The 13,593-nt window shown below is 36.1% G+C and overlaps 1 protein-coding gene across 6 annotated transcripts in view; it reads right to left on the bottom strand.

The window, feature by feature from the left end:
• Window positions 1-2,218: 2,218 nt before the first annotated feature.
• The window catches only part of STXBP5 (syntaxin binding protein 5), a 107,012-nt gene continuing 95,637 nt past the window's right edge, over window positions 2,219-13,593 (bottom strand). For all 6 annotated transcript variants that reach the window (XM_053937936.1, XM_053937932.1, XM_053937934.1 and 3 more), the window contains 4 exons: window positions 11,355-11,520; window positions 10,521-10,632; window positions 8,645-8,865; window positions 2,219-7,976 (listed from right to left, as the gene is read on the bottom strand). In XM_053937936.1, coding sequence (XP_053793911.1) covers window positions 7,935-7,976; window positions 8,645-8,865; window positions 10,521-10,632; window positions 11,355-11,520 — 541 coding nt within the window. In that variant the 3' untranslated portion in view covers window positions 2,219-7,934. The remainder of the gene's footprint in view (window positions 7,977-8,644; window positions 8,866-10,520; window positions 10,633-11,354; window positions 11,521-13,593) is intronic.

The raw sequence follows: 13,593 nt of genomic DNA on the forward strand, positions 1-13,593 counted from the left end.
TTGGACCACTGTGCTGTGTCCTTGGAGATCCTGGAAGAAAAAGCACCACAGGCAGTAGGTGACACTAATACTCAGGAAAAAAGTAGTTACGTGGTGGCAAGAGAGTTGCAGCTGCACAGGAGAATTAGGGGATACCATCTTGAAATTGTTTTCTGTTCACTCTGTCATGGGAGACTGCATTCCACATTATTCTTTCCAGGAGTGTCTTGCACCACAGAAACCAGAATTATATCAAATTTCTCATTATGTCTGCTTAATTAGGCAGAGGAGTCTGTAAACTTATCAAAACATAAGCACAGTCTGACATTTTGATTACAAACCCCTTCAAACACTCAACTCTCTAACAAGTCCTGCTCACACTGAGATTGCAGCAAGATACAAAAATGCAGTTACCTGCTCCAAAACACCTCAACCTTTCCATTTTTATCTTGACTGTGGCTTTGCTAGAGTCCTCCATCAGACCTTCTGAGCAATGTTGGAATCAAACAGCTCTAAAGGAGTGTTTGAGGCTAAAGGAATGTTCCCCAGGTCTCAGCAGGGGCAGTGTGGGTGGGTTCAGCTTCCTGCTTCTGAGCAGCCTATGCACAAGCCTTAGTCCAGATTGTCTCCTGTGGCTGGCAAATACAGAAAGCTGTTTGCTACAGCAAGTGAGCAGAGCTCTGCTACTATAATGAGCTGCATATGTAAAGCCCCAAGCCCTCACTGAGGGAACGTTAATTACACATTGTGAAAAATCAACCAGCAAACTAGGAGATGAGAAAGTGGTGCTTGCTGCCATCCTGCTCTTGTGGATTTACCTCAGTGAAGGACTGTGGGGAAAAGCATCCCATTTCCTCAGGCCAGGCTGGGATGCCTCCTGCAAGAAGAAGCAGACAGTGCCTCTTGCTTGGCTGACCCAAGGCCAAGGGAGCAGTGCAGGTGCACAAGGCAGGAGGAGAGAGCAGGCAAGATCCTGAGCACCCGCAGGCCTCCTTGTTGTGGGCAACAAGGAGGGGCTGGTTCAGTGACCCTGCCTGGATGAAAATTCCCAATTAAAAAAATCAGGGTAAGAAAAGTGCTGATGGGCATATAATCATATGTCTGTAGGTCTTAAATGCATTTAACTTACAGTATATTGGCACCAAAACTGTTGAAACACATGCTGTGTCAAGGAACCACATTTTTAATATGGGTATCATCAAATCCGAGTTTCACTAAATGAAAATGCTTCACTTTGCAACCTCACTCTGGCACTCCCCTCTTGTCAGTCCATTGGTCTGCGCAGTCCTATAGCACCCATAGGAGGGATCTACTTCTACTGCAGCTTTTTTACTTTTATTGGAGACTACCAGACCTGGTGAGTAGCTGGAGGCAGTGTGACAGCTCCAAATATCTTGAATCCAATTAAACTGAAGATAAAACAATTTTTAATTCCAATGCATTATCCTTTTTATAACTCCATGCACTGCAGAGCTTCCAGTTCATTATGTGTAACCATCAGATATTAAAGAAAAAACAACCAAGAAGTCTGGAACTAGCAGACTTTCCCCCACAGATGAATCTGTATTCTCACACACTAAAAAAACCAACAGTGAAATATTTTGCTAGTTGACATCAAGAGATTCCAAAAATTTCTCCAAGGTACAGCAATTTCACTTCTCAGATTTGCTGCCCAAACTGCTCTTCGGATTCATTATTTCCCCACCACTGAGAGTATGTCTACAAAGCTAGGTTTTTTGTATTTCCCTCTCTCCCCAACAGCAAAAGACAGCAAATTTAATAAGACTGCAAGCTAGAAACTGCTCTGTGGCAAAGCTGTGCCTCAATCCAAGAAAATAATCCATCTGCTGTACTGTAAACACAGCAAAGAAAGAAATACCAGTTTCATCTCTTCTCCCCTTAAACAGTGGATTCTTCATTTAATAGACAAAATGCAGCTACAGAAAATACTTTGCTTTACTGAGTCTGTACAATGAACTCCCATAACTTTTCTGGTAACTTAAAAAGATAACAGGACTTCACATTGTCACCATCAGTATACACATTTCAGAACGTTTTTAGACATGTTTGGGGACATCACTTCAGATGAACCATTTCACACCTCTCAGGGTCCATCAGGGCTACTCCTCATCAGCCAGACTGGCTGCTCTGCTTGCTATAAAGCACAAGTCACACCTTCCTGCTGCTCCAGCCAGCAGAAAAACAACTGGTCAGGAAGAAAAGGAGTAAGCTACACTCATTTCAGGAGAGATTTGAATCGTTTATTTTGCCCAATTAAGAGCCCTTCAGCATAATGACACATTCATATACACATATATGAACATTTTTTTCAGAAACATTAATGTATAATACATTTTAAATTTAAAATACCAGCTGCACAGGTATTTTTATTTACAAAAATATTCCATACTTAATTTTTTAACTTCATTATGATGACATAGTTCAGTCCAAGTACATGTAAGTAAAATAACTCTATGCAATCTAACATAGTTGAGTTTTAACAGTACAGTTTGCAGTTCATATGAAACTATATTTGTAGACAGATGGATTTGCAACCCTACCTAAAAATGCATATTCCAGTAATCATCCTCAGAAGAGCTAGTGGGGCTCAGCAAGACTTAACTGAAGAATAAGTTGCAATGAACGTAAGGGAAAAAGAAAACACACATGTACACACTAACATATACAGAAACAAGAACTGCTACACATTAAGCATGCTTACCCAGATGTGGGCAATGTTAGAAAAATTTACGGATGTATTTTTTTTCCCCCATGGTGCTGGTACAATGAAACAGCAGCATAACTAGAAAGCAGCTTGTTTTCCTAGTTCTAACCACTACAGATAGCAGAGCTCAGGTCTAAAATAACACGGTACTGCTTATTTACAATTCTGTTTTAAAAGGGAATATTTAAAACATGTTCCCACCCCTCTCCCTTTCCATCACCTATGACTGAATGGTAGTGGTAATCCACATACAACTTCTTACATGTTTTCAACTGAAACAGTTTAACTTTTAGTTATTTGCCTGGTAATATGGAACTTAGGTACTAACAGAAAGAAATACAAGTGTCAAACTAACCTACAGCTGTAGGTTAGCTTAAACGGTTCTAGGTGCACATGGAACTACTGAAAGAAATACTGATTGACATCTTTCATTTGATTGTTTGCTGTTTCTGCCTCAATTCTGTTTTTCCTTTCTTTCCACTTTTTAAAAATTTATGCCTACATCTTTAAGTCTAAACTTTATAAGGTATAAAAGAACCCAGAAACAGTACACTCATTGGACTTGAAACAGAAATAAGGTAAATATGTAGCACATCTTTATAATGGGCTTAAGAAGAAGAAATTGGCCCAGGTCAGCTTTTCAATGAAAACTGAGGTAAAACTGGTTTAACTGATTTACCTACACTACACCCTTTCCCCCCCTGATTCTGTTAACTTCCACCCCTCAAGCATCATTAATTTCTGTCTACAGAGTATTTGAAGATTTTGTGGTAGTAGCAAAGTTATCAACATCCACCCAAAAAGACTCAAATCAATTACCCAGGAAATTGGCTGGCATGAGGGAAGATTCAAGTGACAAGTTGCCCTTCTACCTGGAGAAGGAGGCAAGGCACTGCAGTCCTTCCCCCCACACCAGATTCTGTCTGCAGTCAGGGCCTGCCCAGACATGTTAAACCATAAGCAGAAAGTAGAGGGCACTTCAGCCACAGACTTAAGTTTTCCAACACATGTTGGACACATAAAACCCCAACAAAACAAATCCACATAGAAACCAACCCTGATTTACTTGTAAAGAGCTGATGTATAATCAAAATACACAGATTACTCAAAGAAAATGTTTATTGGACAAACCTCACTTCAGTTTTGGAGAATTTTAAAAGTCCAAGAAATAGAGCTGAAAAAAGTCTCTCGTGTGTACCAGAAAAAAACCCAAACCATAGAAAACCAGTCAGCCATGGACTGCAGCTATTGAGAAAACATTAATATTAGGCTAGCTCCCTATTTTCTTGCTCCATACTTGGAGAATTGTTCACGGATGTTCATAATGGGAGGTAAAAATAATTGATTATTTTCTGCAAAGCAAAATGGGCTATTTGTTTTATTTGCTTAGTAATTGTATCATCTCGATATGAGATATGAATGTATTCATAAGCTTAAAACAACTTCTATGGATAATATACATACTTTAAGTACTTTGACTTAAAACTTGAACGTAAGTCTTTTTAAAATTAAAGGTAGAAGTGTACATATAAAAATTATTTAAAACTAAAAGTATATTCTTAAGCAGTATGTATAAATATAACAGATTTCTTTTGTATTATCTAGTAACAAATGCGAAAGTGTTGCAGTAATTTATAAACTGAATGCTGACACAGAATACGTGCCTTTCATTAGATTCTATATCGTATATACATATTTTGCTAAGAAAACACACATTCTAAATAAATCACATAATTAGCAAAGGTGCCTGAAAGTAATCTGTTCTAAAGTCTTTATTGAACATGTGTGTTTATATACAAATAATGAACCTGAACTGCACAAATGCAGAAACAAAATTAAGGAATAACATATCATGATTGAATTAAAGTGCAGGAAAAATTCAAGTTTAAAAGTTCAGGTAAGATCAGTGCCATTAATTAAGAAAAAAAAAAAAAAACAAAACCAAAAAAAACCAAAAACCAAACAAAAATTCCCACCTCTCAAAAAAAAAAAAAAAAAACAAAACCAAAACAACTCTGAACGAAAACACCACAAAAAACAAACCAAATTAAAAAAACCAAAAAATACCAAAAACAAAGCATAGAAAGGAAAATAAAAGGAAAACTTAAAGGGAAAAAAAAAAAAAAAAAAATGAACTTCCTTCCAAAAATCCTCCTTTGGATATAGCTTTCCAATCACCTGCCATGCAAGTACCACCTCAGGCACAAAAACTTTGCATAAAGACAGACAAGGAACACAGCTATATATTATTCTACTTTATAACTGACTGCTGAAGAACAAATTACTGGAGATTCTTGTGGTACAACACTTTCAGATTGATTTGGAATACACACATATTTACACATACCAGGATTCAAAAGTTACGATTTGGCAGGACTAAGGTGAAGAAAAGCTTCTTCATTTTACAGTTCCTAATGAGACACACTACATATAAACAGATAGGTAGCAGCAGGTAGTTTCTTACTTTCATTAAAAAAAAGTAATAGCTCAATTGTATTTTATAGTTTTCCAGACACTCTAAAAATGTCACACAACTAAATTGCTAGTGAAAAAAACAGGGGTGCTTCCCTGCAAGGATTTCAATACACTTTGCTGTACAAAAGGTGCACCACCAATAGCACAGTAAGATGCAATGATGTGTGTGTGATAGCCTTCCTTCTACTGAGAAGGAAAAAGTAACATTTTAGACTAAAATTTTACATAGCCCCTTTTATTGACCAAGAACCATTTGTGTATGTATCTCATGAGAAACCATGTCATTAGTCCTCCTATCTAGTAGCATGCCCTGAACATAAGCACCAGAAGAGATTCAACTACGATAGATTCTGTAACACCAAATAAGCCACTAATCTTCTGGTATGGCCAGATGGTCTCTCATTGCCTCTTATTATTTTGCTTGCTGGTGGTTATCAAATGCATCTTGATGACGAAGTATGCTTTCCTTTCAAGCCAAGGTCATCTTCCATTGAATGATACCATAATTTGTTGAAGAATACTTTTGCAATCCTCTCCCCCACGAGCCTGACCAGATTAATTCCCCAGGATTCTGTTGCCCTGAAATGTACTTTATCTTCAGCAGGTCAAATAATAATGAGTCAACTGAATTTAGAAATGTGAGACAAGGAAGGGGACAAGTGTCATCTAGGGTGGTTTTTTTTGCATGTGGTATGGGTAGTGGTTTATCTCGTTTTCTTCTACCTGGATGTCTCACAAAAGGGTGTTAAATGGGCACTAAATTTGACACTAAAAAAAAAATTAACATTGCATGGCAAACTGAGTTAAGTAACTCAAGTAAACATTGCTATGGGACAGAGTAGCTATGGGACAGAGCTATCAAGAAATCATAATACTGCTTGTTTGAATTGTCATATTCTCATTTTTTAAGTCCTTTGAGCAGTGGGCATAGTAGAGCATGCCCTTTTACTGGCAACACAATTCAACTGTCTTTTTAAAATGTTGTTCTACCTAAAGTGAGAAAATGTATCAGTTGTGCTTCAAAGCCCAGATGTATTTGCCTCTCATTTGAAAAGTGATTTAAGAATCATAAGTAACTTCAATATTTTGCATACTTGAGGTGTTTTGTAAGGTTGCCTTATATGCAACATCACTTCACAATATAAATATAACCAAGGTTTTGCTTCGGGAACATTCAGAAAGTTTGTGAAAAAAGTACACAAAATGCAATGCTTGGAGAAGCAAACCTAAGTGATTAATTTCAGACAATGTAGACCTATCAGCTTCTAAGTACTCCCTTTTATAAAACAAAAACAGTCAATAACTATTCTTACATTGAGGAAAAAGGCCTAAAAGAATTTTTGAAATTAAAGCATTTATTTTAAGGAATCTTCTTTTTTAAATAGAGCCCTGGTCAATCACTCCGATATAGCTTTAGTGCAGTAGCCATTAACAAGTTAGCTTAGCTGTATTATTTACCTCACCCAAATGAAACATTATTTCAGCAATTCCTGAAGTTTTTATGCACACTTTACCACTGCTTACAATGAAAACACTGCTTCAGAGATTAAATCCAAACTTTAGGACAAGTGCCTTTAGTGCTGCATGGGGCTGAGACAGGTACTTGTAAAATAGCACTATCAGCAGAACTTTGCTAAACAACATACTGACAATTATTAAGTATTAGATGCTTGCTTGCCATTATTCATGCATCAGCACCTCCATGGTGTGTAAAAGTTTGAAAACCTGAGTCCAAGGTTATCTGATTTCATAGTAAAGGACTAAAGGGGCATCTAGAACTTAAGTCTTGAGCAAAACTATCCCAGATATTTTAATTAATGGCTGTAAAGATACATTCTGTTAAACATTTATAAAAACTCACAGCATGAATGGAACCCACAGCCAACTCTAAATGTTACACAACCTGAACCAATAACTGTTTTTGGCAAAAATAATATTTAACTGAACAGAAGTTGAAGAATTCTTACCACAAGGAAGATGTTACCACATTTCACATTGCACGGCCATAACACAAACGAAAACTCTCAGCATGACACATTCCAGTCATATTATTCACTTGACTTTTTAATGCAAAAATTATGTATTCTTTTGTTTTGCACGTCACAGAATATGATGTGAATACATCAGGGGTCCAAGAAAAGACTATGCACAGGTCAACTATGTATACAATTTTCAATAAGAAATCTTCCAAGCTTCCAGCTTTTTAAATGAAAGAAATGACAGGAAACTTCAACTCTTCTTCAACAATAATGGCAAATATAGCAAGTCCTAGAGAGGGTAATTGTAAGTCAGCTACTGTCCAGCAAGACAAACAGCTTGATTCCAGCTCTTGGACCCCTGATTTATTGCCTCTCCTTACAGGAGGGTATAACACTGGCAGCAATTACAATAGCACAAAAACGTTTGGCATATGAAATACCAACACAGGATTGACCCTGCATTGCCCCTGCCCATCTCACCACGATTTCCCTTTACTCTCTTTTTCCCATGTTCCAGTTACCTTCTCTGTTCCAACTTTATGCTAACCAACAGCTAGGAAACACTCAAGTTTCTTTCTTTGTATGTGTGTTTCTTAGATATAAAGCTCCTCAGTTAAAGCCAGGACTGAGGTAAAACAGTGTGTCATTTGTGCTAGGAAACAACAGTATCCAATGGTGAATACTCCTTTAAATTTCAGTGGTCCTGCCAAAATTAATGAAAATACAAGATTTTTTTCATCAGGACAAAACTAAACAGATGTGATTGATGAGTGTCATCAGAATTGGTACCACTTCTTGTCTTTGTACTTCAACATCATCTAAAAAAACAAAAAAAATTCTAATTACTGTTTCTGTAATGTTTCTGTAATGTACAATGACACAAACAAATAATATGCTTACAAAGCAGCATGAGAAATAAGGATTTTAGCGAGGCTTTTCAAAGTCACAAACATCGCTGAACACTGAGTGTTTAGCATGATGAATTTTCTAATGGTAGCGTCATTGCTGGTGATCTAGCCTCAGAAAAAGACATTACTGGGAGAATGGAGAGGTTGCACAGGAGTCAGCATGAAAATGGATGAGAACAGCCATTCTATGCTAGTCACTGAGGAAGAAAACTAAGTCACATTCACAGGGTTTGCATACAACTGGATGTTTCTTAAGGACAGCAGGAATCTGACATAAAACATTACTCTTCTTATTAATTCAGTGACAATAAGTAATTTTTTTCAGTAATGGGGATTGAGTTGCACATTTCGAAGCTTACATGTCACTCCAGCAGACTGCATGCTCTAGAGCAATGTGCCATGAGACAAGACTGTTTACAATGAGTACTTAATTGTTAGGAGTGACAAGTGATGGATGAAAGGGAAGCATCCTTTATCAATGATACTGCATGCCCTTTAGATACCTCTAACATGCCTTTGCAGAACTCAGTCACTTGCAGAATTGGCATTTATTTGACAAACAGTTCAGTTTAACATACCTCATGAGCGTGTTTTGAGAAAGAATCAGCACTGTAAAGCATAGCTGCAGTTTTTTCTTCCAGTTCTCCCAGTTTCTGTCCTCTTTCATCCAGTGCTAACCGGGCTCGTGCCAGTTCACCAACTACACCAGATGCTGCTCCTTTGACACCTTCGATACCCCCAGGTCCTGGAATATGCTGGGCAAGACTCCTTGATGCCTTCCCAGATGCTGATTCTCCAACTGGAGGCATTTGCAAAAGCAGCAAATACAGAATAGTAAGTAATTGTATGGTTGTAATGGTTGTAAGAACAAATCAGCACAAATGGTCAGCTGAACAGCTCCAGACTCCAGTGATGGCACTGACTACACTGACTTTGCTCTTAATGGGAGTCACCCAGTTCAGTCTTGACACTTGATATGCCAATCTCAAGCAGAATTGTATAGACTACAGAAATCTGAGTATTTGTTTTAAACAGTGAAATATTGTTTGAATATTTTCTTTTTTTTACCTCTAGGAAAAATAATACTAACTGGTTAAATACATTTTGATGCAGTATTTCAAGACTCTCTGATTTGATTTTATGCTTCTATTAAGAACAATTTACCTTTAAATTAGTATCATAAACATCTTTCTGTGAATTCCCAAAATAAGAGAAATCATTTCACTTATTACAGATTCTGCTGTGACCCTCATGGTAAATATGGCTATTTTAAAGATATTCTCAAATGTCTTTTGAATTGTCATTGAAGTCTCTGTCAGTTGTTTTTTTTTCATTCATTAGGATTTTTTTCTTCGATTCAATACTATTTTCCTTCTAAAGATCCAAGCCCAAACTTAATGGTGGAAACTTGACATGATATAAAGAGATAGCTTCTAAAGCTACATGGTATTTTTCCTCTGTCTTATTCATATTAAATTATAATTCGTGCACATAAATTTCTCTACTGGAATACTTGACCACCCTTCCATAGTATTATATACATATATATATATATATATATATATATATAAAATGTTTATATATATATATATATATATACCCAAAAAAAGAAACCTTTGACACAAAAAGTGACCTCTAAATATCTGATATTTGCTCAAAATGTATAGGCTTTATTCTGTAGAGATCAAAAGAACCAGCATAAAAGAAAGGATTGGCAGGGCACCTTGTCCATTTTGACAGATACATTTCACATTAATAAGAAAAAGGTTCTTAAAAAGAAGCTTGCATAATATGGTGTTGCATCTAGCAAATATCTAAATAAATAAATGGAAGCTATTTTCCTTCAATATATTAAAGTGCTTAATGTCACCACAGTAAGAAAAAGTAATCAAAAAAAAAAAAGAGAAAATTATAAAGCAATGGAAATTTTGCCAAATCTGAATTTTACTGTCCTATAAACAGAGGACTGAATTGAAATATACAGTTCTGCCCTTGCTGTCATTTCTAAGGCAGCTCTACACAAGCAAAACATGGAAAATCTGGCAAATAACTCAAGTAGAGTGAAATTTTAATTTTCTCGCTGTCCAGAATAGAATTCTCCAAAAGCAGTGCCTTTCAGTTTACCAGCATAAATAGAATCATGGTCAGTACTACATGCTTCATAAAGATGAATAAAAATAAGATTATAAAACAAGAAATGGGACAACTTATCTACTGCTGAATAGATGAGCTAAAAGAACCTGTGGAAAAAAAAAAACAACAACATACCAAGCTTTTCTGATTTTGTTGGTAAGGTATACAACACAAAATCTATGAAAAAAATATTTGTCACTCCCTATTTTACTCTCCTCTTCACAAAGGTAATGTTCCATGAACACAGGTAATACATTTACCAAGGATCACTAGCTTCCTTGGGAAGAAATACCAGAAAAATAACAATTAATAAAAACTTACAGAGTTCTTCTCTGTCAAGTGACTGTGCCCCACCTCCAAACAGGCCTTTGAAGAAGCCCCTGTTTGGTGCTTCTGGTGTTTCTACAAGAGTGAAGAGCTCACCCAACATTTCCTTTGCAATGAAAATGAGACATAACAAGGCATAAATTACTAAAAAGAATGGAATATTCTTGCACTTTCAGGATTTATTTAATGGATTTAAATTTCAAAATAAATATGCTTTAATGGGCATCTGTCTTGGCAAGGTGATGTAGGAAATAGAAAAATAAAAACATATTAAGAAATTTGTCCAAACCATCTGCTTCTGATGGTTTCATGCTTAGAGCTCATGGAATTCATGAAGCAAATGCTTCATGATTGCTCAGAAGCAAAGAAATGCATTCAAGTAAAGCTTATTTTTGCCTCAGCAACTTGGACAAGGCTCCTGACTTTGTTCTATTGAAACTGCATCTACAAATACTTATTTCCATGTAGCAGCATGAAAGTAGAGCCTGCAACTCTGCTATTTTGTTATTCTATACAACTACCAACCCGAAGCACAACAGAATTTTTCAAGCTGTTAATACCCCTGAAACATAATAGCTTTCTTCAAATATCCTAAGTTGGCATTCCCCACTTGTGTCAGCACACACCTCCCCCAGTGTCAACTGATCAAGGGAATTTTAACTGCATGTTAAAGGAGGAAATTTCCTGTTGATCAAAATGAAATTAAGAAAGCAACTGATTCAGCTACAATAGAATGGATGAAACAAAAAAATTTAAGGTAGAAGTGATTCATTCAGAATCAGACTGTACAGTGAAGGGAAAAGTGATATTTTAAAAAGAGTTCATTACCTGAAGATTTTCACATGTTTCTTGGCTGTAGGTGAGCCTCTGTATTTCAGTTGGTGAGACAAGATAGAGTGCTTGTCCATTATCAGTGAAGCAGAACGTTCTGGCTATCCGCATATTGGTGAGCGGCAGGTAATACACATCCAACAATGGCCTTAAACTTGGCAAACTTAAGGAAAAGAATTTAAAAGTCCATTAAATATAGCAGAAATGTCTCTTATTCATCAAATGGCTCATTTTTAAACTGCAATACATAATTTTTTCTCTTCACCATCTGCATGAGTACCACATAAAAAGGTGCCATTTAATGACATTACAGAATCTCAAAACATGAGATTTTTCAAGGCAGCACCTCAAAAGTGAAATTTAAACATCTGCATCACAGATGCATTTAAAAGTATCTTTTAAAATGATAGTCTGAGCATATAAATCACAAATTCAGTATTTAATGAATTAGGCATTACTTAATAATTACCAAGGTATTCTGATAAGTATCTACCAATAGTTTACAATGAAACATCCTGTCTCTTCTCTCAGGTTAATAATTTCTCCTTGACTAAAAATACAAGTCCATAAGTTCTCTCCTTGAGAAAATTTAGAAATAGAACATGAATGTTCTGTCAAAGAAAAGCAGAATACAGTAGCCTCAAACAATCTTATGAATTAAGTCCCCTTTTTTCTCCAACTAGATGTTGAAGAGAAAGTCCTCTTAGAGCAAAGTTTGCTTACCTTGTATTTTCTGATTCTGTACATGTAACTGCAGAACTTACTGTATCAATCTACTGAAGAAGAGACAGCACATTTGGGCTAGAACAATATTCCCCTACGAAACATTCCTCTCCCTTAATGGGACAAAACACCTAATTTCTTGACAAGTAGAACCCAAAATAAACCACTGTCTCAAACACCCCCTATGAAGTTCTTCTAAAATAATTACAGAAATTGTTAGCTGCCAATGTCCCAATAATACAATAAACAGCTTCTGCTGCAGACACCATCCACATAAGATTATTAATTCTAGACACTAAAAAACCAGCAAAAGGGCAAACTGAAATTAAGACTAAAGAAAGATGTAGTAACCACAACAGTATCAGGCTGCCTTGTTTTGTTTTTCTTTTTCTTTTTTTGTTCTTTTGATGCTTTGATTGCCTTTGGAGGCAAGTAAGAAATAAAAAGCAATATTCTCTTGTAAACATATCACCCAGATATGACACCTCTGCCGTGCATGTATCTAAAATAAGAATATTCCTAAGAGTCAGTAACAGGAAAGTGTTTTTCTTCAGATCAATGGGAGCATAAAACATTCTTACAGCTTTAAAACACAAAAACATTAGATTTGCCAGGACAAGCATGACATCAATGAGAGCATTTTCATTGTTTCTGTTACAGATTTGTTTGTTACAAAGTCCTATCTGAATCTATATCAATCGTTAAGTACTGGGCATCTTGGGTATGATACAGTGCTCTGACAACTTTACATGAACTACATGTAAGATCCATCCCCAACAGCAATTCATGCTTACAAAATGGAGCTCAGCACTGGAGTCCAACTTCTCCACACAAGGTAACAATTCAGCATTTATAATTTAGCCCGTATGTAGAGTTATTAGAGAACAAGTTGAATCCTGAAGAAGACAGGACTTTTTTCAATATATGGTATCTGAACATTACTAAGTATAGTTTTAATTAGGAAAAAACCCTGCAAGGTGAGCAGCATTTTGTAGAGATGTTTAGAATACATAAAACATGGGATATACACTAATGGAGTTACAGACTTACATACTACAACTAAATAACAAGTTTCAATTGTATCAGTTTTAGCTTTACACCTAACAACTTCCTAAAGAAATATTTTTTTACAGAATTTTCCAAGCTGAAAGCTTCTTTTGGCAACCTTAAAATAATCTTTTAGGAACTTTACTGGCATAAGGTTACAGGGCCATTCATCTTATCATCAGGCCACAACTAAACTGCAGGTGCAAGTACATACACACTGCTGGTTCAGAATAGAACCAGCACTTAGAAATATTCAGCACTTAGAAATATTTAAGATAAAGGACATGAAAATTACACAGGTGACCTGTAAGTAAATTTAAACACTAATACTAGTACTACACATGTTTAAACTCATAACTTAAATCCCTTACTTTAGATGACTTATTACTATACAACTGCTAGCAGTTAATTTTGCCTTCATAGCCTAAGTTTAAGGCCTTTAAGACACAAGCAAGCTACACAAGAA

The sequence above is a fragment of the Vidua chalybeata genome, chromosome 3 (genome assembly GCF_026979565.1).
Source record: "Vidua chalybeata isolate OUT-0048 chromosome 3, bVidCha1 merged haplotype, whole genome shotgun sequence".
Taxonomy (NCBI): domain Eukaryota; kingdom Metazoa; phylum Chordata; class Aves; order Passeriformes; family Viduidae; genus Vidua; species Vidua chalybeata.